General features: G+C 43.7%; 1 protein-coding gene across 1 annotated transcript in view; it reads left to right on the top strand.

Moving 5' to 3' along the window:
* Window positions 1-1591: 1591 nt before the first annotated feature.
* Window positions 1592-26096, top strand: part of pfkmb (phosphofructokinase, muscle b) — a 32433-nt gene continuing 7928 nt past the window's right edge. The window contains exons 1-14 of the mRNA XM_061218640.1: window positions 1592-1870; window positions 5840-5913; window positions 6582-6659; window positions 11789-11978; window positions 12957-13122; window positions 13567-13611; window positions 15435-15543; window positions 15638-15733; window positions 16097-16189; window positions 16955-17080; window positions 19283-19347; window positions 19961-20024; window positions 20879-21025; window positions 22784-22854. Coding sequence (XP_061074624.1) covers window positions 1780-1870; window positions 5840-5913; window positions 6582-6659; window positions 11789-11978; window positions 12957-13122; window positions 13567-13611; window positions 15435-15543; window positions 15638-15733; window positions 16097-16189; window positions 16955-17080; window positions 19283-19347; window positions 19961-20024; window positions 20879-21025; window positions 22784-22854 — 1415 coding nt within the window. The 5' untranslated portion in view covers window positions 1592-1779. The remainder of the gene's footprint in view (window positions 1871-5839; window positions 5914-6581; window positions 6660-11788; window positions 11979-12956; window positions 13123-13566; window positions 13612-15434; window positions 15544-15637; window positions 15734-16096; window positions 16190-16954; window positions 17081-19282; window positions 19348-19960; window positions 20025-20878; window positions 21026-22783; window positions 22855-26096) is intronic.

Here is a 26096-nt window from a genome sequence, read left to right as displayed (position 1 = left end):
GCTCCAGTTGGCTCTCTGTCGCTGGATCATCCTCCGGTCCATGTAGCTCAGTGAAAATCAATTAAAGATGAGGGATGGCCTCTGACAAATGCCAATAAAAGACCTAGAATCAAGACACGACACTGAAAGCTTTATTATACCTGCACTTAGGAAGCGATTGAATACAGACTATTCAGAAGCAGCTGAGAAGCCAACCGTCCAATTACATTCGGTCCCCTGAAATGGGGCTGACTATGTCAAATTAAAGTGGACAGTCTGCACTAACCTCACATATATTGTTTCATTTCAAATGTGCTGGTGTACAGAGCCAAAAGGACAGGAATTCTACCGACTGCCCAAATGCATACGGAGTGCACTTATCACTTACCAATCAAGCCAGAAGAGAGACTTTGCTGCTTCCACTCAGAGGGTGTTTGCATGTCTGAGTTGAGCAGTCTCACAGCGCTGGTTTCATGGCCGATAGGGGGCTCGCGTGAAGGGGTTAACTAGGTTTTTCAGTTGGTGGTTAATTAAATTAACAGAAAGTGCTGAAGTGTCTAAGAAACAAAGAGCCAAAAACAAAAAACAGAAACTTGATAATGAATGAGTGAATATGCTTCAATATGCTTCATGTTTTGTTTTCCTTATTATTTCCTGAAAGGTGCAATAGATAAGATTTTTATGTTAAAACATTGTCAATCCCTTCCTATCATTGAAAAACGCTCACTGACATGTTGACTCACCCTCTGCCTGCTTTCAAAATATACAGTTGATGGCCAACATTGTACCAAAACATTGTATAACTGTACAATAATTTCATTGGTTGTAAATTGGTTCTAATTGCCACAGCCAATGGCGTTTCAACATCAGCGCATTTATGGAGAAGGGGGAGGGATAAACAGTTTTGTGGTTTGAAGGTGTTTGTTGTTGCTATTCCTCTCTTGACTATTAGAAGTCTGAAATTACCTATTGAACCTTTAAGATGGGATGAGACAACCATCATGTATTTTCTCTCATAATCTGGGACACATGCAATACTGGCCATCTCTCAGGGTAGGATGGTAACTGCCATTGGAAAGCCCAACAATCCAGCCCAACAATCCATGTTCAGTATGGCCGCAATGCACCCAGAGCTGTGAGGGACATGGAGCAGGATGTTGGGAGTGTATGCTCCACCACAAACAAATACACTGTGTCAGTCTCTAGCAACAGGGAACTGCAAGCTGAACTCCCCGGACTGTCCCCCATGTGGGGAAATCCGATTCCTCCTGTGTAAATCCTTATCTTACAGGGGTGAAGCATTTACACCTCTCGGCAGCTGAATCATTTCATTCAGCTAACACTAGAACTGAGGTATTTCTCCATTAAATATTAATTTGAATGGTTTTGTTAACATTCAAACCTCAAAATAAAGAATGACATCACACAAACTATTATTGGATGTCCACTGAGATCACCTTTGACACCTCGCTTTTATTGTAACTAAAGAAAGTCTAGTTTTAAAGGTAATAGTAGGAGTAGGGGGTTGGGGTGGCTGATTTTATATTTAGTCCAGGGTGGCAGCGTGTGTGTGCGTGCGCATGTTTGTGTGTTAGTGTACTTGATAGCTTAGACACGCAGCTCCTTATAAACTGATATCTTGCCCCCTCTCATCCCTGAGAAGCAAGGAGCCAGCCTGTTGGGAGCTTTCACAGAGGGCTAACTGGATCTCCGTAATCCGCCTCTGCCTTCCGTCTCTGCACCCCACTTCCCTCCTTCTCACTCTCTCCGTCAGACGAGCCTCGGCCCCCCGCAGACACCATGCAGCAGCCGGAAGCTCCGCCGGTCGACGCCACAAAATTGGGCATAGGCCGCTCAATCGCCGTGCTCACCTCTGGGGGCGACGCCCAGGGTAAGTGCCCTTTTACCCCCCCTGGGATCATGGGAGTTCATCGCTGCAGCGAGAACAGTGATCGAAAGGAAAGCTCGCTTCAGGGAAAGGTCTCGTTTCGTTCAGGAGGAAGGTTTTCACAGTAGTGGTGGTGGCACGTCTGTCAGTCTGCCTGGGTTCACTTCTGTTCAACTAGTCTCCACCACTGCTGACTCACAGGGATATCATGTACAGGGTCAGTGGTTTAGCTTTAATATCCACATATTTCTGTAGAGCGAAACGCTTGTATGTCAATTGTGTCAATTAAACCCCACCTACTTTCATTTTGTACCAGGATTCCTTATTTCCCTGATTTCTGCACAACACTGATGTGGGACTTACAATGATAGCCACAGTATGTTAATGGAAAACTGAAATAGTAGTGACACTGTGATGGCAAATGAGGGACTCTTGGAATCGATAGTAATCAATCACGTCATTTCACCATTGCCATGGCGAGCTATGTGATTAAGTAATGAGAAAGGTATTTCACTTGATGTAAATACTTGGAACCTGGTCGGGTTGAAAGAACGTATGACATGAACGACTTGGCGTAAAGCTTTGAATTAAAACATTCCTTTCACTTGGTCACCCCTCCATGTTTTAGCAGCAGCAGTCTTGAACTCGCTTTAAATAGCATCTTTAAACTGTGCTGCATGCAACTAATCTGTCTCTGTGCTTTCAGACTCTTACACAGCTGATACCATTCATAGAGGCTGCAAAAAACTTGTACACTTGTATTTACTTGCGTTAGAGATTGTTTTTTAAATGTTTATTGATCAAATGAACATTTAACATTTGACTTCATAATTTCACGTTTGGTTAAAATATAAAAAATACCAGTTTGAATAGATCATACGCAATTGCAAACAATTATTTGTTACTGTTGTCACACATCAGTTGTGTATGCGAATGAATTATTGAATATCAGTTGCCTGAATGTCAAAATACATTTTCAGAAAGCAAAACTAGTGGTCAGTGATTTCTTAATGGTAAGCAACAGACCCAGGGACTACTTCTGTGGTTTGTAGAAAGGGAATAATTTCCAAGGGGGTTAGAGTTGGCAGAAGCCCTTTTATGACATGCTGTTGCCGTGACCTTTAATTAAGTGATATTATTCACCTTTGACCTTTTCTGTTCCTGTATAATGTCCTGATCATGTAGCATATTATACATACATATAAAGTTTTATTTTTCGTCTTGCTGGTGCATTTTTTGTTTGGATTTCCTGAACTGTTAATCCTGACCTTTGATTGCAAATATGTGTCCCTCCCTTCCTCCCTGCTGGCTCTTTCAACCACGCTCTTTGTCCAATTGCATTTTACTCAGCTAACTTTCAAATATCACATCTTCCCCAAAATGTCACCCCCAGTGTCTAGATATGAGAGAGAACCCACAGCAACAGAAACAGTTTACATGGTCCAAGATGGCTTCTCTCCCTCTCTCACTGTCATATGGGGATAATTTTACAGGCGTGACCTTTAGGTCACATGACACGGCGCAGTAGAGTGGGGAATACAGGCTCATTCCACGGGTCTGCTCTGTTGAAATGCAAGCTGCCCAGGGCACATTGGCAGGAACCTGATCCCGACGGCTTGCCCTTTATGTCAGCATGCATCTTCAAGAGAGACAGAAGATGAATCCCCACAGTCTTTCACAACAGGGTGTTTGCTAAAACACTGTCCAATGGAAGCACTGGTTCTCTACTGGTGGCAGCTAAAGCACTGTGATAAACTTGAGGCACCAGTCCTCATTGAGCCAATGTCAATGTCAGTTCTGCCGGGCTATTAAACCATAGCCTCACCACTGGACGGAGTTTCAGTTGAACCTGCAGTGTTCTCCATTGTGTGGGGGTGGCATTCCTGCTTGGTGTCTGGCCTTCAGAGTGATAGGAATCTGATCTGGCGTGTGTCTGGGAGGACTTGCGTGTTTGACTTCTGAATGAACTCTACTGCTTGCTAGTTGATGAACGCACAGCATTTCATCTGCCTTTTTGAAATGATCCTAGAATGAAGCTGCCTTGCGACATTGGGCCTCATTCAGAAAACCTTTCTAAATTAAATTATTCTTAACTTTTATTCTTAATAACAATCCACAAAGAAATGCTGCCAACGAATTCAAAACCAGCAAATACGCCTTTGCTAAGTGTTGAGTTTGGGTGCACGCTTATGGGACTTCATGTATCATAACATAACATAACATAACATAATATAACATGACATAAGTAGGCCATTCAGCCAAACAATGCTCGCCATTAAAGGGTACTTAGTGCTCACTGTTTACCCAAAAGCTAAATAGTATCAGGCCTGGTCTTGGAAACCCAATGTTTCTGCCTCCACAACAAGTCTGGCAAGCTATTCTACACAGTGACCGCTCTCCGTGGGGAAAGAAAACTTCCTAATGTCTGTGTGGAATTTATCCTTTGCTAATTTCCATTTATGCCCCCTCTTTCTCCTAACAAAAATTAACCTGAAGAATCTCCTGTAGTTCACATAGTTCATCCCTTTTATGAATTTAAAGGCCTCAATCAAATTGCACCTGAAAATTATCTTTAGTCATTAGTTTTGTTTCCCTTCTTCAAACTTTTTCCAGTGCCTCTTTATCTTTCTTGTAGTATGGCACACAGTAGTCTTTGCAGTCTGACAAGGTATTGTATAAGGAAAGTATAACTTCCATTATTGATTTGTACTCCATACTTTTGGATATATACTGTATCCCAGCATCCTGATTCCCTTTTTCTGCTACAGCACAGTGACTAGAAAGTAAAATTGAGCACATTGCAATTTTGTTCCTCCCATGAAGTATTCCTGCCTTATGCTTTTATATCCCACATGACGACCTTTACATTTAGCTACCTTACCTCTGGACTTCTGGATTCTAAATCTTCTTGGCTTACTTTAGTAGATTCCAAACTGTTCGCTAAACCTCCCAGTTTTGCATCATCTGCAAATTTATCTTACACATTATCTCACTCATTTCCATAAATAAGGAAGAGTGGTGGTTCCCAGCACCAATTATTGTGGGGTTATTAAGCCTAGTCCTAGACTAAATTCAATTTTGAATGGGGATTATCCATATAAAACTCAGTTTAGGGACTAAGCTTAACCTGAGTATGGGAAACTGGCCTTTTATGTTCTGTCTCATAACCAGTTCCAAACCTAATCTAAAATGCCTCCTGTAATTTCCCGTCTTCATTTTCATAATGATTCTGTCATTTGGCATCACTAAAATGTTTTTTGGAAATCTAAACATATATCATAAGCCTTGTTTGAGATTACTCAACAAATGTCAAAATGTTTGCCAGACATGACCTTCCCCTACAAATACGTTGTTATATGTAAATATGTTGGCTGTTTCTTAGGATGTTGTTTTTGAGAAATAATAATTAATAATAATAATAATAATAATAATTAAAGGATAATTCTCAAAGGATATATTCCATTATTTTACATAACTACAGGAATAATTATAGTTTCCTGGATCAGAACAGAATAGTGGTATATTGCTAAATATTGTTACTTTATTTAATGAAATAAAAAATAATTTCTATAACATTTGATTTTCTTTGGAAAATTAGTACTTTCAAATTAGCTCTGTATAGCTGACAAACTAATGCCGCAAAAGAAATTTTATATGAAAAAATCTAGGGTACCTAAGACTTTTGCACAGTACTGTATATCATCTATATTTTAATAATTATAAAGGGTTCTGCTGTGGTGGAATTGAAACATGCCATGTCTCCAGTCCCTGAATCCTGTGTCTGTCTCTGGCCCCTGAATCCTGTGTCTGTCTCTGGCCCCTGAATCCTGTGTCTGTCTCTGGCCCCTGAATCCTGTGTCTGTCTCTGGCCCCTGAATCCTGTGTCTGTCTCTGGCCCCTGAATCCTGTGTCTGTCTCTGGCCCCTGAATCCTGTGTCTGTCTCTGGCCCCTGAATCCTGTGTCTGTCTCAGGTATGAACGCGGCGGTGAGGGCGACGGTCAGAGTCGGTCTCTACACCGGAGCCAAAGTCTACTTCATTCATGAGGTCAGTGTTTACGCCCCTGAGCTGCAGGGAGAGGGCCACTGGTCTGCTGAGAAAGCACACTCAGACTCACCCATCTCATCAGGCTCTTCATTCAGTACATGAGGAATATATTGGGAAGTGAAATGTATAGCCAGCATGTGTATATGTGCTATGTAAATCTAAAAATGGCACAGTCATTTCTGAGAAGGGGCATGTGATTCAACACCTAACACTCAAAACAAGGGGTACACTGGCAAACAAGATCATGAATCACTGCATGACAAGTTTTTATTATGTATATATTTTTTTAGGTTAGACCTCTTCAGCCACTATGAAAAATGACCACAGGTCTAAAATATAATTGTGGTATATTAAAATATGTGACCGTTCTCTTAGTGCAGAAACAACGGTACATTTCTGAGAATTGTATTTGGCTAATAAAGGGGATGGGCAGCCATCCAGTTAATAATTAAAATGTGATACTGTTCTACTATGTTGAAATGTAGCTTGCAGGTCTCGTGACAATGGTTGTTGTTCTGTTGTTTCTGCATTTCTATGGCCCTTGAACACAGAGGTGTTTAGGGGGAAGTGGTGAGACGGTATGAATGTAGCGCACGGAAAGTCTGTTTTTTCATTTTTCATATGAAAGTTACCTTTGTCTAAGATGGGCGTTGTGTCGCTGTCCGCAGGGCTACCAGGGTATGGTGGACGGCGGGGACAACATTCGCCCTGCCACCTGGGAGAGCGTGTCTATGATGCTGCAGCTGGTGAGTCCGGCTGAGTTACACCAGTTCTCATCACTTCAAATCAATTCAGATCACTTCAAATCAATTCAAATCACTTCAAATCAATTCAGATCACTTCAAATCAATTCAAATCACTTCAAATCGATTCAAATCAATTCAGTTGAATTTATATAGTGTTTCCCAAGCGATCAGTGTCTGAAGTCCATTTCCAGTTCGACCTCAGCAAAGGGCTCTGTTAATTTCAGCCAAGGGCCCCTTTAATTAGGCTGTTGATAACTGTGTGAGTGATAAAACAGACACTTGTTCGCTAATCACAAAAGTTAATAATTCAGTCCAAAACTATTACTATTAATAGTACTGGTAAAGAAGTTGTTTGGTTCCTTTATTTAGCAACATAATATAGATATACAGGGTTTTTTCCAGAAAGCTGCTACAAAGAAGAAGCTAGTGAAATGAGACTTTGCCAAGGAAAGATATACCTCTAGGTGAGAATGGCTGACGTAGCAGATCTGTACATATGTATGATATATACGATATACTGCACAATTCATGCTTTGTTAATTATACAATTAATTGTATAATCAATCATCCATGGCTGGGCATTATATACTGTCGGACCACTTGCTTCAGATAGAAAGTTTCAATAGTTTTAATTCAGATAGCTGGAGAGATGGACATGGTGGATAGCTTGTTGACATTAACTTACCAAATAACGTTAGTGTTGTTCCTGCTAAGTTAAATTATTTAATGCATCTGAATATCAGGCTGTAGGCACCAATGGTGACATTTTTGAAAATGTTCTCTCGGCATTGTATGTGATTGATAGTAAGACTTTAAGGTGTATTGGCATGCAATGTGGCTCAGTAAACAGCTTTGAGTTTTTTCAGATTTTGATTGGTGTACTATAAACATTTACATTAAAAAATGTTTTAAATCCGAAGCGGCTTACAAGTGCATAGGTTCTTCTAACACAGGCCCTATCTACTGTGACACAGTGACTCTGTGGTGATAAAAACACAACACATCAGAAGACATACTGATATCAGGCTCTCAGCCCATGTGGACCTCTCATGCACTGCACACTACATGTCACACTATCTTTTTAGCTTTGAGTGAGTTTTTTCGTATTTTGTTTGGTGTACTGTAGACCATGTAGTAACACACTGCAAATGTACTGTATCACCATTCCGGCTCAAACTAATTTTATTTTATTTTATGTGAGCTTTCATTGTTCATGACAAAAGGAAAGATGTGCTCACTATCCAAAGAAGTAAAAAGCTGTGCGTGCAATGGCCCAATATAATAATACAGACAAAAACACAATTGTAACTGCTGCCAATAAATTATAACATTCTTTGTTACTTTGCGCGTTTTGCCCCTTGTTTTTGTCTTTCATTGTTCAAATCTAAGTGCTCCAGAGTGATGCACTTACTTTTAATTTTCCCAGGTAGGAGGATGCCCCTGCTAACCCCCTACAATGTTCAACACAGGTCCTCAAATCCTAGCAGCACCCCTGCTGTCAACCACAGGTGCTTGTCAGTATGAGGCTTGTGGACATCAGCCAGTTTTATGGCTACAGATTTCAGGGACGTGCCTGTAGAGCTTCAAGTCTACTGCAGCCAGATGTGTTTATTCCTTATCTATGCGAGAACTTTCAGTTCAGAACCTGTGTGTCTGTCTGCAGACTGTTCCCCTTTCAGTGTTCCTCAGTAATGTTGTGTCTTTCAGAACATGATAGGAACCATCCCTGGCCTGAGAGTTTGCTGCATGTATGCTCTTTCAAGCCTTTTTCTTGTTTAGTAACTCTGGTTGTGTTCCCATTTTCAGAATGCAAGGTGACTAGCATTTTTTTGCTACAAGTAAGAGGTCCCTGTTTAACATATATGGCTGACTAAGTTAATCTGATTTAGTTTCGGTGAGGAAGTTCAAAATTTAGCCATACTTTCTAACGGGGCAACAGTGTCTTCAGTCCAAACCTGCAAAGACTCAGGTTTAAGCTTCAGCTAGCAGGGAAATCACACACACACACACACACACACACACCCACACACACCAATAGCAGAAATGAAGCCACCATTTCTAAGAGGTTATTGCTGATTAACAAAACATCATTGCAAGAAAGGCATTTAGAAGCGAACGTGTTTAGAGGCAGACAAAATCCTTTAAGGCACTTAGATGATTTATCGTATGAGGGCTACTGATTCTGCTGTGCGGTACTTATGCAGGGGTGCTCATTGCATATTCCTAGCAGTGGCACAGACCGTGTCTTTGCCCTGGCACATTTTCACGTGCTGTTGACACCCGTTATAGATAAACTGCAATTCGCTTCACATATGAGGACTAGAATAAAAACAACCAAAATAAAAGCAAACAAAACTGGATACAAGATTAGAAATATAGTCATGAGAAATTAGGAAAATAAAACGGGGCAGAGATGAGTAAATATTTTGAAGAAATATGAGGGGCAGTGTAAATTTTGTTCTATTTCTGCCAAATGAGCCAAATGTGACCTTTGAGGGTGTGGGGTGACCCAGCCTGGCCTGTGAAAAGGGTGGGCTGGTCGGATGACGGGGTCAGATAGGCAGGACCGGGGCCAAATGAAAATACCAGGGATTAACAGCAGATGCATGACTTGGATTTAATTTCTCTTTCGGCCTTAAATTTCTCTTTATGTCTCTCATCTCTAGACACAGACAGTTTTCACACATTCACTCACTCATTGACAGCATTCAGGCCTGGGCCTGTTGACTGAGCCACACTGTAGTCCATGTACCTGCGTGAGTCTCAGCTTTGCATTTCTTACAAATGAATTATGCAGTTCCACTGCCCATTGCATTGGCCGTTATTACATATTCCCATGACAGCTAGAAGCAGTTTAAATTCAGCTGAGTCAGAAGTTTCCATCGCAAACTGCCACTCCCCTAGCAGTGATACTCTATTATTGAAGTGTTTAATTCTCCCTAACTTGCTTTAAATTTGCAGTGTTAATAATAGACTTGGGCGGCACGGACGGTGCAGTGGGTAGCACTTCCCGCCTCTCAGCAAGGAGGTCCTGGGTTCGAATCCCTGTCGGCTGGGGCCTCTCTGTGTAGAGTTTGCATGTTCTCCCCGTGTCTGCGTGGGTTTCCTCCGGGTACTCCGGTTTCCTCCCACAGGCCAAAGACATGCAGGTTAGGCTGATTGGAGAGTCTAAATTGCCCATAGGTATGAGTGTGAGTGAATGGTGTGTGTGCCCTGCGATGGACTGGCGACCTGTCCAGGGTGTATTCCTGCCTTTCGCCCAATGTATCCTGGGATAGGCTCCAGCCCCCCTGTGACCCTGTTCAGGATAAGCGGGTTAGGATAATGAATGAATGAATGAATAATAGACTTCAGTTTCTCTGTAAACAACAAGTACAATTATGATTTATTTGCTGGGGGGCGACATGGCTCGGGCAGTAAGAGCAGTCGTCTGGCAGTCGGAGGGTTGTCGGTTCGATCCCCCGCCTGGGCTGTGTCGAAGTGTCCCTGAGCAAGACACCTAACCCCTAAATGCTCCTGACTAGCTGGTCGGTGCCTTGCATGGCTGCCAATCGCCGTCGGTGTGTGAGTGTGTGTATGAATGGGTGAATGGGAAGCATCAATTGTACAGCACTTTGGATAAAGGCGCTATACAAATGCCAACCATTTGAATTTAACAGTTTGAAGGAATTGTGGTGAGGGCACCATTCCACTGATCAATTCATACTTTTTTCGGTTTCTTAACTTGATTGACTCGGACGGCCGTAATCCCAGATGAAGACAATTCCAGAATCTAATAAATAATCTCAGGGTGTGGGATTACTCTCAACAACCACGGGCCATGCAAAGCAGAAGAAGGTTATGAGAAACACCTCTAGTAAAGAATTTCCTCTGTTCCACATTGTTACGAAATGGTTAAGTTAAGTTAAGGCGAACCACTGACGTCAAGTCAAGGCATCTGGTAAACCAAGAAAAATCTCAGAGAATGGAATAGTCTTGAATATTATTCAGAATCTGAAGAGATCTCAAACATGCAGTGCATTCAAGAAGACCAAAGAATATTTCAGAACTAGAATCAACAAAGCATGCAATTTGACCAGGGCCATATTTTGCATGTCACTGTCAGACAAACTGCGCTCAGTATGTGCCGTTAGTCTGTCTGCTCCAAGGATTTAATTCACGTCAAATGGGATTTCGGTGAAACGCATTCTGATCTTTTGAATTAAAATTCAAGTTCAGGTTTAAATGAGTTTTACCAAAAGAGGAATACTAGGAATTTGCTGCCTAATAGAAAGGAGCGTGTGTATATATGTGTGTGTGTGTGTGTGTGTATTCACGGTCCTGTGGGCATGTGTACGTGTGTAGGTGTGTGTGTATGTGTGTGCGTGTGTGTGTATGTGTGTATGTGTGTGTGTGTATTCACGCTCCTGTGTACATGTGTGTGTGTGTATTCACGCCCCTGTGTGCATGTATGTGTGTGTGTATGTGTGTATTCACGCTCCTGTGTGCATGTGTGTGTGTATGTACTCACGCTCCTGTGTGTGTGTGTGTGTGTGTATTCACGCTCCTGTGTGCATGTCTGTGTGTGTGTGTGTGTATTCACGCTCCTGTGTGCGTGTGTGTGCGTCTATTCATGCTCCTGTGTGTGTGTATGTGTATTCACGCTCCTGTGTGCATGTATGTGTGTGTGTGTGTGTGTGTATTCACGCTCCTGTGTGCATGTGTGTGTGTGTGTGTGTGTATTCACGCTCCTGTGTGCATGTGTGTGTGTGTGTGTGTATTCATGCTCCTGTGTGCATGTGTGTGTGTATTCACGCTCCTGTGTGCATGTGTGTGTGTGTGTGTGTGTGTGTATGTATTCACACTCCTGTGTGTGTGTGTGTGTGTATTCATGCTCCTGTGTGCGCGTGTTTGTGTGTGTATGTATTCACGCTCCTGTGTGTGTGTGTGTGTGTGTATTCACGCTCCTGTGTGTGTGTGTGTGTGTGTGTATTCATGCTCCTGTGTGTGTGTGTGTGTGTGTATTCACGCTCCTGTGTGTGTGTGTGTGTGTGTGTATTCACGCTCCTGTGTGCATGTGTGTGTGTGTATTCATGCTCCTGTGTGTGTGTGTGTATTCATGCTCCTGTGTGTGTGTGTGTGTGTGTTAGGGTGGCACAGTCATTGGCAGCGCTCGGTGCCAGGACTTCCGAAGCAAGGAGGGCCGTACGAAGGCGGCCATGAACCTGGTGAAGCTGGGCATCACCAACCTGTGTGTGATCGGGGGCGACGGCAGCCTGACGGGCGCCAATCAGTTCCGTACGGAGTGGAGCGAGCTGCTGGGGATCCTGATGAAAGCGGGTGAGTGTCCCAGCCACTGCTCAAGCCCAAATAACCCGCCTTTCAGACGGGCCTTCAGATCCAGAATCCCCACGCTCAGCACGCCTGACCCGGGACCGCTAACAGGAACAAGGTAAATGATTAGACGGCGTGTAATCTCATCACGTGGCGGCGAAAGGGAGGAATACCACATCGGACAGACCTGTGAGCCATCCTTCTGTGTGAGTGTGACATCACAAATAGCACAGCGAGTTCATCTCTGAGCAGGATCTCTGAGCCCGACATGCGACCCACCAGTACAGTCTAAAATGGTCCGGGCTGCAGAAACGGTCCAGTGCAGCCTGAAACAGAACACACATCCAGTGCAGCCTGAAACATAACACACACCCAGTCCAGGCTAAATCATAACACACACCCAGTGCAGCCTGAAACAGAACACACATCCAGTGCAGCCTAAAACATAATGGCCCAGTACAGGCTAAATCATAACACACACCCAGTCCAGCCTAAAACATAATGGCCCAGTCCAGGCTAAAACATAACACACACCCAGTCCAGGCTAAAACAGAACACACACCCAGTCCAGCCTAAAACATGATAGCCCAGTCCAGGCTAAAACATAACACATACCCAGTCCAGCCTGAAACAGAACACACACCCAGTCCAGGCTAAAACATAATGGCCCAGTCCAGGCTAAAACACAACACACACCCAGTCCAGCCTAAAACAGCCCAGTCCAGCCTAAAGCATAACACACACCCTGTTGGGAAGGGCCTGTCTGAGGATCCCAGAATGCACTCTGGCGTGTAAGGGGCTAACCAGACTGTGATGTTGCAGGCAGAGCATCCTGCTTCTGTCTGCTGCAGGGAGGCTTTTGTGCCAAAAGAAAAACAGAAACACAAATTCTGACTGATTTATTGATCGGGCTACAGATCGATGGATTGATTAGTTCTCACAGTCTACCGTACCACAATTCTGAATTTGCCTGCCTGCTTCCAGGTAAGATCACTGCAGACGAAGCCAAGCGCTCCTCTCACCTCAACATCGTGGGCATGGTGGGCTCCATCGATAATGACTTCTGCGGCACGGACATGACCATCGGCACCGACTCAGCCCTGCACCGCATCATGGAGGTGGTGGACGCCATCACCACGACCGCACAGAGGTATTCCAACGGCCGCTTAGCGTCCCGCGGCCTAGCGCTGCTCCCCAGGGCTGGCCTCTATTCTGTCTGTGCCGGGGCAAAGACATTCTGTTCAGTTATCTCACATTCAGTATCAGCATTCCGTTCAAGATTTGAAAAACAGCAGTTGAATTCAGTTATTTTCAACTGAATTCAACACTTGGTTGACTTGTTTGATCAGACTACGGACAGTCCCCCCTAGAGCAATGCTGTGCGGATCTTATCATGGCTACACTGGGCCAGTCTACGTGAGCCACTAGGATTTGTGTGTGTGAGTGTGAGTGTGAGTGTGTGTGTGTGTGTGTGTGTGTGTGTGAGTGAGTGTGTGTGTATGTGTGTGAGTGTGAGTGTGAGTGTGTGTGTGTGTGTGAGTGTGTGAATTTGTGTTTTGGAATGAAAACCTGATCCTGGCCCTTCTGTTTCCAGTCATCAGAGGACCTTCATTCTGGAGGTGATGGGACGGCACTGTGGGTGAGTGTCAGCTCTGAATCCGTCACGTTGTGGCCATAACACTGAAGACTGACGAGTGTGATAATGTTATTCTTCTCACCTGGTATCCACTTGACACCAATACTAAAATACTAAAATTTCTTCCTGTACTGTATGATGAAGAGATAATGTACAGTGACTGAAGAATTTACAAAAGGCCCAGCGGAATTATGTAAACTCCACGCAAAGAAGAGAATTCCTTGTGAAGGCTTATTTTGAAACTTACAGCGGACCTGCCTGCAGTACATTATCCCACTTATGCAACAGCTAACTGCCCAATCAGTTAATTATCTGCCACAATATCATGTTCACATTTAATTAAATTTTGTACTCTATATTCTCACCACAAAAGTACAACCACAATTGCTTTTGTATCCTAGCAACAGCAAACAAGTGAGCTCAACATTAACATTACAGTGATTTAGCTGACACTTTTTATCCAAAGTCATTTACAGTTGATTAAACTAAGCAGGGGACAATCCGCCCTGGAGCAATGTGGGGTTCAGGGCCTTTCTCAAGGGCACAACAGCTGTGCAGAACTTATTGCGGCAACACCAGGGCTTGAACCACCAACCTTCCGGGTCCCAGTCACAAACCTTAGCCACTAGGCTACATGCTGCGATGTTTCCCCCCTACGTCAAAGATGAGGTCAAGATATTTTTTATTTTGTGTAGTAGACACAAAGATCGTTTACAAAAATGTAATTTGCAATGTGGGTCATATTACAGGGGTCATTTTTTGGGATGTTGATGGACAGCTTTGGAGTGTCAGCTGTTCCTGGGGTGTGATCAGCTTATACATTTCCCCTTCTCTCTTGCCAAGTGTCTTCCTATATTCCTTGCAGTTCAGTCAAGAGGTTGAAAGGGTCAGTTATCACATTGTCCATCCCCAGTAATCTACATCACTTTCCATTAATAATGCACAGATGAGGACTGACAGCAGTGCTCCTACTCCTGCTGCTTTCAGTGCACGGAACCACAGGCATGGCTGGCCGTTTTATAGCGTTGAGCCGTAACATAGACAACGTAGACATAAGAAGCGTAGCTATACGCTCACCAAGCACTGTATTAGGAACCTTTTGACTTTATTACACCGACTTATTAATGCGATTATCTAATCAGCCAATTGTGTGGCAGCAGTACAGTGCATACAATCATGTAGATATGGGTCAGGAGCTTCAGTTAATGTTCACATCAACCATCAGAATGGGGAAAAAACTTGACCGTGGAATGATTGTTGGTGGCAGACAAGGTGGTTTGAGTACCTCAGAAACTGCTGATCTCCTGGGATTTTCACGAACAACAATCTCTAGAGTTTGCAGAGTGCAAAAAACAGAAAGAAATCCAGTGAGCAGCAGTTCTGCAGACAGAAGCGCCTTGTTAATGAGAGACGTCAGAGGAGAATGGCCAGACTGGTCAAAGCTGACAGGAAGGTGACAGTGATGCAAATAACCACACAATACAACAGTGGTACAGTATGCAGAAGAGCATCTCTGAACACACAATCCATCATAACTGTAAGTGCATAGGCTACGGCAGGAGAAGTCTAAAACAATAAGTCTTATACATACCTAATAAAGTGCTTGAGTGTATTACATGCAAAAATGATCAAATAAGACAATTAGATAGAGTCGACCAGCGGTTCCCAAACTCTCCTCAGTTACCCCTAGCCAGATTACCAAGGTACCTGGCCCTGTGACAATGCTGATCTGTGTGTCCTGTAGATACCTGGCCCTGTGACAATGCTGATCTGTGTGTCCTGTAGATACCTGGCCCTGTGACAATGCTGATCTGTGTGTCCTGTAGATACCTGGCCCTTGTGACTGCTCTGTCCTGCGGTGCCGACTGGGTCTTCATCCCAGAGATGCCCCCTGATGAGGACTGGGAGGAACATCTGTGCAGGAGACTGATGGAGGTACTTCCTCCCTCCCTCCCTCCCTCTTTTCTCACCATCACACGCTTCCTCCTGCAGTCCTCCTCTCCTCGTGCTGAAATGCGTTACCTTTCAGACTCGGGGACGGGGGTCCCGCCTGAATGTCATCATCGTCGCCGAGGGGGCCCTGGACCGGAACGGCAAGCCCATCACCTCCGACCTGATTAAGGATGTAATGCTCACTGTGCCGTGTTTTCCCCTCTCATTCTCCATCTCTGCCTCTCTCTCTCTCTCTCTCTCATTCTCCATCTCTGCCTCTCTCTCTCATTCTCCATCTCTGCCTCTCTCTCATTCTCCATCTCTGCCTCTCTCTCTCATTCTCCATCTCTGCCTCTCTCTCTCTCATTCTCCATCTCTGCCTCTCTCATTCTCCATCTCTGGCTCTCTCTTTGCCTCTCTCTCTCATTCTCCATCTCTGCCTCTCTCTCTGCCTCTCTCTCTCTCAATTTAATATCTGTGCTTTTTATACATTGCCATAGTTTGTATATTTTGCCTAAGAAGAATCCCCTCTCTCTTTTACTCTCTCCATCTGTAGCTGGTATCCAAGAGGCTGGGCTATGACACTCGCGCCACCATCCTTGGACACGTCCAGAGAGGAGGCACTCCCTCTGCTTTTGACAGAATCCTGGTAGAGTTAACCACTCTGAATCTCTGCTTCACTCACCCTGAACCTCTGCTTCAGTCACTCTGAATCTCTGCTTAAGTCACTCTGAATCTCTGCTTCACTCACCCTGAACCTCTGCTTCAGTCACTCTGAATCTCTGCTTCACTCACCCTGAACCTCTGCTTCAGTCACTCTGAATCTCTGCTTCACTCACCCTGAACCTCTGCTTCAGTCACTCTGAATCTCTGCTTCAGTCACTCTGAATCTCTGCTTTACTCTGAATCTCTGCTTCAGTCACTCTGAATCTCTGCTTTACTCTGAATCTCTGCTTCAGTCACTGAATCTCTGCTTCAGTCACTGAATCTCTGCTTCAGTCACTGAATCCCTGCTTCAGTCACTGAATCTCTGCTTCACTCACCCTGAACCTCTGCTTCACTCTGAATCTCTGCTTCAGTCACTCTGATTCTCTGCTTCAGTCTCCAAATCTCTGCTTCAGTCTCTGAATCTCTGCTTCAGTCTCTGAATCTCTGCTTCAGTCACTCTGATTCTCTGCTTCAGTTTCTGAATCTCTGCTTCAGTCATAATCGTTTAGTAACTAAAGTAGCTGTTATAATATGAATATGAATCAGCCCTGGATATTTTCTATATTTCATCCATTCCTCTTCACATTTCTCCCAATCTCTCCCCCTGTCTTCATCTCCCTCTCTCTCTCCCTCTCTCTCTCCCTTTCCCCCTCCCCCCCCTCTCTCTCTCTCTCTCGCTCCCTCTCCCCCTCTCTCCCCCTCTCAGGCCAGTAGGATGGGAGTAGAGGCCGTAATGGCTTTGCTGGAGGCCACTCCAGAAACCCCCGCCTGTGTGGTCAGTCTGTCAGGGAACATGGCTATCAGACTGCCGCTGATGGAGTGTGTGCAAGTGGTGAGATATCCCTGCTGTATGCACTAAACACACACACAAGTGCATGAGCATGCCCACACACACACTAAACACATACACACACGCATACATGTTTTCATATACTTGTGAGGACCATGTGAGGACCATGACATACCACCCCATTACTGAGGAACAGCTTTTCTGGCGGTCAGAGAAACTAACTAACACTACCGTTTGCCATCTTGTGGCGCCAGAAACAGAGTGCAGACTCAAAATAAAAAAATGAGATAAGCAAAAAATGAAAAACAGGATGCACTTCGCCAGTCTTGTGAGGACTGGTGGTTGCTAGGAAGATTCTGTCTCATGTACCCTTGAGCGTCCTCTGCATGCACACACATGTACTGTAGTTGAATTTAGTGTAGTTCTCATTGGTTAGCAGAAAACTAGTTGATTTTTCTGATTGGACCATGGTTGCTTGATCAGATTTTTAAGATCTTTAAGGCAAGGTTAGTGAGGGAGCTTTTTTTATCGTCTAGCTACATGAGGTATTATGAATCATATTTCCAATGCTGAAATTTGTTTGAAAACATTACATGAAATAAAATTTACAAAGCAATGGATGCAAAAATATATATTTCATCAGTGCATTCGTACAAAGAGTACATTGGAAACTACAAAAGCTTCCATTTCTTTAAGGTAGATAAAATGCCATTATACTCAAAAGGGAAAAAGAGCAGATTGCACAAAAGTGCTCTCACTGGACAGCATGTACTTTAATTCATGGGTTAAGATTGCTTTTGGACCCATATCAATATACATTTAAGATTTTTTCATCTGAACTAGACAGGCCGAGTTCTTCAAAATGCTTAAGAGAATATTCTTCCATCTCAACATAGTTCTTTCAATGGCCACCATGGAACTACAATAAATCAGAACTCGTATTTTTGCATATGAAGCTGTCAGGCAGAGTTATGTTAACATGCTTCTTTTCAGTTTTCAAGTTTTTGATGTTCTTCCGTGAGAATTGGCTCTGACTCAAAGCACAAAATACACTCCTTCTTCCCAGGATCCCTCTTTATTGCGGGGAACTTGCGGCCAACAATAAAGATTATTTTAATTTGAATTCTAAAGCTTCTCATCACTCTGATAGGCTGTGCGTGTATCCATTTTCGAACTGATTGGTCTATGGGCATGTACATGTGGGTTTGGGGTGGGTACACACAGATAGCCTCATAACAAATTAGCTCCCTCAAAATAATTTAAATACCAGTGTAAAGTAGACAGCCAATATCTTAAATCAATAGGCAGTACAAGAGGCAATGGGGGGAATTGAAGGGTTGACTAGTCCTTGACTAAATCATGCTTACAATGTAAAATACACAAGCATATACATGCTGGTCTAGTATCACACCTCTGTCATACAGTAAGTGCATCAGCCATGTAATTGTACGTAAGAGCACTGGAACTGAAACATCGCCACTGTAATCAGTGCAACCTGCCGTACTGCCTTCTGAAGCAGCCTTCTGAAGCAGCACTGCCTTCTGAAGCAGCACTCATCCACTGTAATCAGTGCAACCTGCTGTACTGCCTTCTGAAGCAGCACTCATCCACTGTAATTAGTGCAACCTGCCGTACCGCCTTCTGAAGCAGCACTCATCCACTGTAATCAGTGCAACCTGCCATACTGCCTTCTGAAGCAGCCTTCTGAAGCAGCACTCTGATGCAGTACTCATCCACTGTAATCAGTGCAACCTGCCATACTGCCTTCTGAAGCAGCCTTCTGAAGCAGCACTCTGATGCAGTCTTCTGAAGCAGCCTTCTGAAGCAGCACTCTGATGCAGCCTTCTGAAGCAGCCTTCTGAAGCAGCACTCTGAAGCAGCACTCATCCACTGGTACTCTTGTTTTCTCTTCTTTCTGTGCTGCACCTTTGTTAGGCTTAATCAGTGTGTGGGAAGCCTGCCCACCTTGTGAAAGAGTGAGTAATAGGAACAGTCCCGCATTAGAGCTATCTATTCAGAGCTCAGACCTTTTCACCATAAAAAGCGCTGTACAAACAGAACTGAAGTGAACTGATGGGGGATGGCCACTGGGTGGCGCTGTTAGGCACAGGGGCAGGGACGGGCGCGGTGCCACAGTTGAACTGACAGTAAAGATGACGCGGATGATCCAACATGGAGGAGTGGATTTATGGTAAAGTAGGTTCAGCACTCAGTCACTCTCCTTTTCTCCCGGTTTCTTGTCAGACCAAAGATGTCACGAAAGCCATGGCAGAGGGGCGATATGAGGACGCCATCAAACTGAGGGGAAAGTAGGTCGCCTGTGTTTACCCCCTTCCGTGACTGTCCTCCCTCCCTCCATCCCTCCATCTCCTTATTTCATTTGTCTTTCTCATCTCTGTCCATCTCCTGTCACATGTGTCCATCTGCTGACCAGTCCATAAGTACGGGGACAGTGAGGCAATTTCTATCGCTTTGAATTCACACCAGCACATCAGATTTGAAATGAAACAATGAATATGAAACAGAAAAAGTCAAAGTTTAATCTGAGGGTATTTACATCCATATCCACTGATCCATGGAGAAATTACAGCCCTTTTAATACAGTCATGTGTTAGGGAGCCAAAGTGAATTGGACAAACTAACATGATCTTATACAAAATGATCATATTTAGTATTTTCCTGCAAATCCTTTGCAGTCGATGATGTCTTTAGCCTCGTATTCCTTGTTTCATTTCAAATCCAGAGTTCAGAGATCAGTTCAGAACAACAGAAAATGTGTCACTGTCCAAATATTTGAGGGATGCACTGTATATATTTATTTTTTCTGAGAAGTCTTTCAGCTTGAGAAAATTGAGATATTAATATGTTGCATTACTTTTTGCATTCTTCTTGTTTTCCACCTGATAATGTTTTCCTGTGTAGGAGCTTTCAAAATAACTGGAACACCTACAAGATGTTGGCTCATGTACACCTCCCAGAGAAAAAGGTGAGGAACCTCCCCTCTGACGGTTTCCCATAGGAAAGTTGTGAAGCCATCCCTGCATCTGACAGACGCACTATGCCCTCTAGTGGCTATCGTAGGGCATGCATTTATAGATTCACAGAGAGTGCTGTAACACGCAGTTTAGCATGCATCCTTCCATAGTTTCTTATTCAAAATAAATGTACCGTACCCTAGTTTACAATCTACAGTGAGACGGTACTCCCATGCAGAATTTAATTCACCTTCTCATCTCCCCCTCTCCCTCTCTCTCTCTCCCCCTCTCTCCCTCTCCCTCCCCCTCTCCCTCTCTCCCTCTCTCTTTCTCCCCCTTTCCGTCTCTCCCTCTCTCCATCCCCCTCTCCCTCTCTCCCACTCTCCATCCCCCTCTCCCTCTCTCCCACTCCTCCTCTCCCTCTCTCCCTCTCTCTCTCTCCCTCTCCTCCTCTCCCTCTCTCAATCTCTCCATCCCCCTCTCCCTCTCTCCCACTCCTCCTCTCCCTCTCTCCCTCTCACTCCCTCTCTCCCTCTCTCTCCCTCTCCCCCTTTCCCTCTCCTTCTCTCCCTCTCTCAATCTCTCCATCCCCCTCTCCCTCTCCCTCTCTCCCTCTCCCTCTCTCCCTCTCTCTCTCGCCCTCTCCCTCTCTCTCCCTCTCTCCCTCTCTCCCTCTCTCCCTCTCTCCCTCTCTCTATCCCCCTCTCCCTCTCTCCCCCTCTCTCCCTCTCTCCCTCTCTCCCCCTCTCTCTATCCCCCTCTCCCTCTCCTCCTCTCCCTCTCCCCCTCTCTCCATCCCCCTCTCCCCCTCTCTCCCCCTCTCTCCCCCTCCCTCTCTCCCTCCCCCTCTCTCTCTCTCCGCCAGAGCAACATCAACATTGGCATAGTGAATGTGGGGGCTCCCTGCGCCGGCATGAACGCAGCGGTGCGCTCAGCCGTCAGGATCGGCATCCTCCAGGGCCACCAGATGTTTGCAGTGCATGATGGGTTTGAGGGCCTGGCTCAAGGACAGGTACCGCAGTTAGCCTCTCCAGTACACTCACTGTCACCATTCAGCCACATTCAGCCTCAGCCACATTCAGCCACATTCAGCCTCAGTCACATTCAGCCACATTCAGCCTCAGCCACATTCAGCCACATTCATCCCCATTCAACACCATCAAATGGCATTCAACACCATTCATCCCCATTCAGGCCCATTCAGCCCCATCCAACCCCATTCAGCCCCATCCAACACCATCCAACCCCATTCAGCCCAATCCAACACCATCCAACACCATCCAGCCCCATCCAACACCATCCAACACCATTCAACCCCATTCAGGCCCATTCAGCCCCATCCAACCCCATTCAACACCATTCAGCCCCATTCAACACCATTCAGCTCCATCCAACACCATTCATAGAAAACATCTTTTAATAGTTGTACTTATCAGAGATTGTCTGATAAGTACAATTATTAAATGTAATGTATCTGTTGATGCATTAAACTAAAGTGCACATTCTCAATGCAGTACTACAGGAAACCTTTTCAATGTTTGTACTTTGTATAGTCCCATACAGTGAAGGCAGAAAGTATTCATCCTCCCTCTTTAACTTTTTATATTTTGCCCTGCTACTCCTTAAAAATGTTATGCATTATGAATAAAACCGAATAAATAGAGAAACAGATTCCAATTCAACACATTTTACAGTCAGTTCCAAGGCTTTCTCAAGCTTTTATTACCTTCCCCAAACTTCCCTTATATTACCTTGCCCAACCTTCCCTTATATTACCTTGCCCAACCTTCCCTCTTATTACCTTCCCCAACCTTCCCTTATATTACCTTGCCCAACCTTCCCTTATATTACCTTCCCCAACCTTCCCTTATATTACCTTCCCCAACCTTCCCTCTTATTACCTTCCCCAACCTTCCCTTCCCCTCTCTTGGGGACCTCGCAAAGCCAGTTATATTTGTGCTTCAAGAGGCATCACAAAGTCAGTGTTGTTTTGGCTGCAATCATGCAAGTGAACACGGGTGGATTCAGAATGAATGCAGGTTGAACTGGTTAAGGCGTTCCATGGGACCTCTCGGGACGATGGGACACATCTGTGTGGTCCAGTGGTGGGATGGTGAACAGACATGAAAGCTCAGGAATATTGCTTCCCTGACCCAATTTTGTTAAACCCCAAAATAATCCATTAATCAGTACTCCATCCCAGGCCCAGGAAACACATACCTTTATGCATTTTTTTCTGGAGGGAGCACACAGTAGATTTTTACCTGAACTGCAAGTTAATAAAATGTAATATTACATTTTTAAGGATAACTAATCTTAATATTGTAATGAGAAGACTGGAAACAGAATCAGCCTGTTTAAATTAGGCTGCATCGGCAGATCACGCCCTGCAAAGGGGGTGAATACTCTAATAGTATAATTCAGAAAACATTGAAATACTTAATTTAATTTGACCTTATAGATGGTTATTTTTATAGGAGGAAATCCTCTTGAATATATATATTTTATTTGACTTTACAGCATAGAAAAATGTGAAATAATCAATGGGGGTGAAACTTTCGAATAGCACTGGAGACAAAAATACTTTCAAATTAGTATTTTATTCAAATTTCTACGAGAGGGTACTTTGAAAGGTATTGAATCCAGTAAATGCAACATTGTATTTGAGAATACTTCAGACATCGCAAGCAAATGTCAAATGCATGTTGACCCGTACTGGATTTGGCCCAGCCGTGGTGACCTAAGGCCTCTCCCACCCTCCTATCTCCAGATTGAGCCCATTAACTGGGGCGGCGTCGGAGGCTGGACCGGCAAGGGAGGCTCAATGCTCGGCACCAAGAGGTAAAACACTGTAAAACACTGTAGTCACTCGCAGGCTAAAACACTGTAGTCACTCACCGGCTAAAACACTGTAAAACACAATCACAGGCTAAAACACTATAATCACTCCCAGGCTAAAACACTGCAATCACTCACAGGCTAAAACACTGTAAATCATAATCACTCGCAGGCTAAAACACCGTAATCACTCACAGGCTAAAACACTATAATCACTCACAGGCTAAAACACTGTAAAGCATAATCACTCACTGGCTAAAACACTATAATCACTCACAGGCTAAAACACTACAATCACTCACAGGCTAAAACACTATAATCACTTGCAGACTAAAACACTATAATCACTTGCAGACTAAAACACTGTAATCACTCGTAGGCTAAAACACTGTAATCACTCACAGGCTAAAACACTGTAAAACATAATCACTTGCAGGCTAAAACACTGTAAAACACAATCACTCACAGGCTAAAACACTGTAAAACATAATCACTCACAGGCTAAAACACTGTAATCACTCACAGCCTAAAACACTGTAATCACTCGCAGGCTAAAACACTGTAAAACACAATCACTCACAGGCTAAAACACTGTAAAACATAATCACTCACAAGCTAAAACACTATAATCACAGGCTAAAACACTATAATCACTTGCAGGCTAAAACACTGTAAAACACAATCACTCACTGACTGAAACACTGTAAAACATAATCACTCACAAGCTAAAATGCTGTAAAACACAATCACTCACAGGCTAAAACACTGTAAAACACAATCACTCACAAGCTAAAACGCTGTAAAACATAATCACTCACTGGCTAAAACACTGTAAAACACAATCACTCACAGGCTAAAACACTGTAAAGCATAATCACTCACTGGCTAAAACACTGTAAAACACAATCACTCACAGGCTAAAACACTGTAAAACACAATCACTCACAGGCTAAAACACAATCACTCATATGGCTAAAACACTGTAAAACACAATCACTCACAGGCTAAAACACTAAAACACAATCACTCACAGGCTAAAACACTATAATCACTTGCAGGCTGAAACACTGTAATCACTTGCAGGCTAAAACACTTATCACTCACAGGCTAAAGCACTGTAAAACATCATCAATCACAGGCTAAAACAATGTAAAACATATTCACTTACTGGCTAAAACACTGCAATCACTCACAGGCTAAAACACTGTAAAACATAATCACTCACAGGCTAAAACACTATAATCACTTGCAGACTAAAACACTGAAATCACTCGTAGGCTAAAACACTGTAATCAATCACAGGCTAAAACACTGTAAAACATAAACACTCACAGGCTAAAACACTGTAATCACTCGCAGCCTAAAACACTGTAAAACACAATCACTCACAGGCTAAAACACTATAATCACTCACAGGCTAAAACACTATAATCACTTGCTGGCTAAAACACTGTAAAACACAATCACTCACAGGCTAAAACACTATAATCACTCACAGGCTAAAACACTATAATCACTTGCAGGCTAAAACACTGTAATCACTCACTCGCTAAAACACTGTAAAACACAATCACTCACTGGCTAAAACACTGTAAAACACAATCACTCACAGGCTAAAACACTGTAATCACTCCCAGGCTAAAACCCTGTAATCACTCACTGGCTAAAACACTGTAAAACACAATCACTCACTGGCTAAAACACTGTAAAACACAATCACTCGCAGGCTAAAACACTGTAATCACTCCCAGGCTAAAACACTGTAATCACTCACTCGCTAAAACACTGTAAAAAACAATCACTCGCAGGCTAAAACACTGTAATCACTCGCAGGCTGAAACACTGTAAAACACAATCACTCACTGGCTAAAACACTGTAAAACACAATTACTCAAAGGCTAAAACACCATGGCATGTGACAAATATAGCCGTACATTGGGTTAAAATAGGAGTGGGCAATATAACGAAAGAAATATGGGCCATATTTGGCTATATAGTCTATATCGGTAGAGAATGGATTTTGATGCCTACACAGCATCAGTGGAAAAACTTTGGTCAGAAAACAGGGACGGACAATAGATCCTGTCGGCCACGCATCATACTGTAGGCATGTAGGCAGAGCTTTCTGAGGGGGAAACCAAACCTGCTTTGTAGATAATTGCTATTCTAGTATTTGAATAAATAATGTCAGCTAGGGATTTCATTTTATAGGCTAATGCTGTTAGCCACACAGCAGCTTTCTGGTATTTTGCAAATCGCTATGATGTTCATATATAACTATATTTTGTGCTCATTTAAAGACATGTAACTGACCACTTTGTTAATTTCCTATGTCACACTCTTGCTCACCATGAATAAAACAGAAGTCGCACCTTGGTTTTTTATTTATTTATATTACTAGTCTGTGTGTCAACAATGGAAAAACTTTAGGCATTTGTATGTTACATCTTGCAGTTTCAAACATAATAATATGGTGGACCATTGAGGAACTTCATCCACTAAAATATATTTGTGACTCATTCTATCATAATCAGTCATAAGTCTTGAAAGACCAATTGCACATACAGTGCATCAGGAAAGTATTCACAGCGCTTCACTTTTCCCACATTTTGTTCCAAAATGGAATAAATTAATTTCCTTTCTCAAAATTCTACACACAACACCCCATAATGACAACATGAAAGAAGTTTTTTTGAAATTTTTGCACATTTGCCTGGCATTCACGCCAAAGAGTTTAATCTTTGTCTCATCAGACCAGATAATTTTGTTTCTCATGGTGCCTTTTGGCAAACTCCAGGCGGGCTGCCATGTGCCTTTTACTAAGGAGTGGCTTCCGTCTGGCCATTCTACCATACAGGCCTGATTGATGGATTGCTGCAGAGATGGTTGTCCTTCTGGAAGGTTCTCCTCTCTCCACAGAGGAACGCTGGAGCTCTGACAGAGTGACCATCGGGTTCTTGGTCACGTCCCTGACTAAGGCCCTTCTCCCCCGATTGCTCAGTTTAGACGGGCGGCCAGCTCTAGGAAGAGTCCTGGTGGTTCCGAACTTATTCCATTTATGGATGATGGAGACCACTGTGCTCATTGGGACCTTCAAAGCAGCAGAAATTTTTCTGTACCCTTCCCCAGATTTGTGCCTCAAGACAATCCTGTCTCGGAGGTCTACAGACAATTCCTTTGACTTCATGCTTGGTTTGTGCTCCGACATGCACTGTCAACTGTGGGACCTTACATAGACAGGTGTG

This window comes from Conger conger, chromosome 14 (assembly GCF_963514075.1).
Source record: "Conger conger chromosome 14, fConCon1.1, whole genome shotgun sequence".
In the NCBI taxonomy this organism is placed as follows: Eukaryota; Metazoa; Chordata; class Actinopteri; order Anguilliformes; family Congridae; genus Conger; species Conger conger.
Note: the sequence above shows the minus strand (reverse complement) of the source record. Positions and strands in the feature narration are given on the sequence as shown.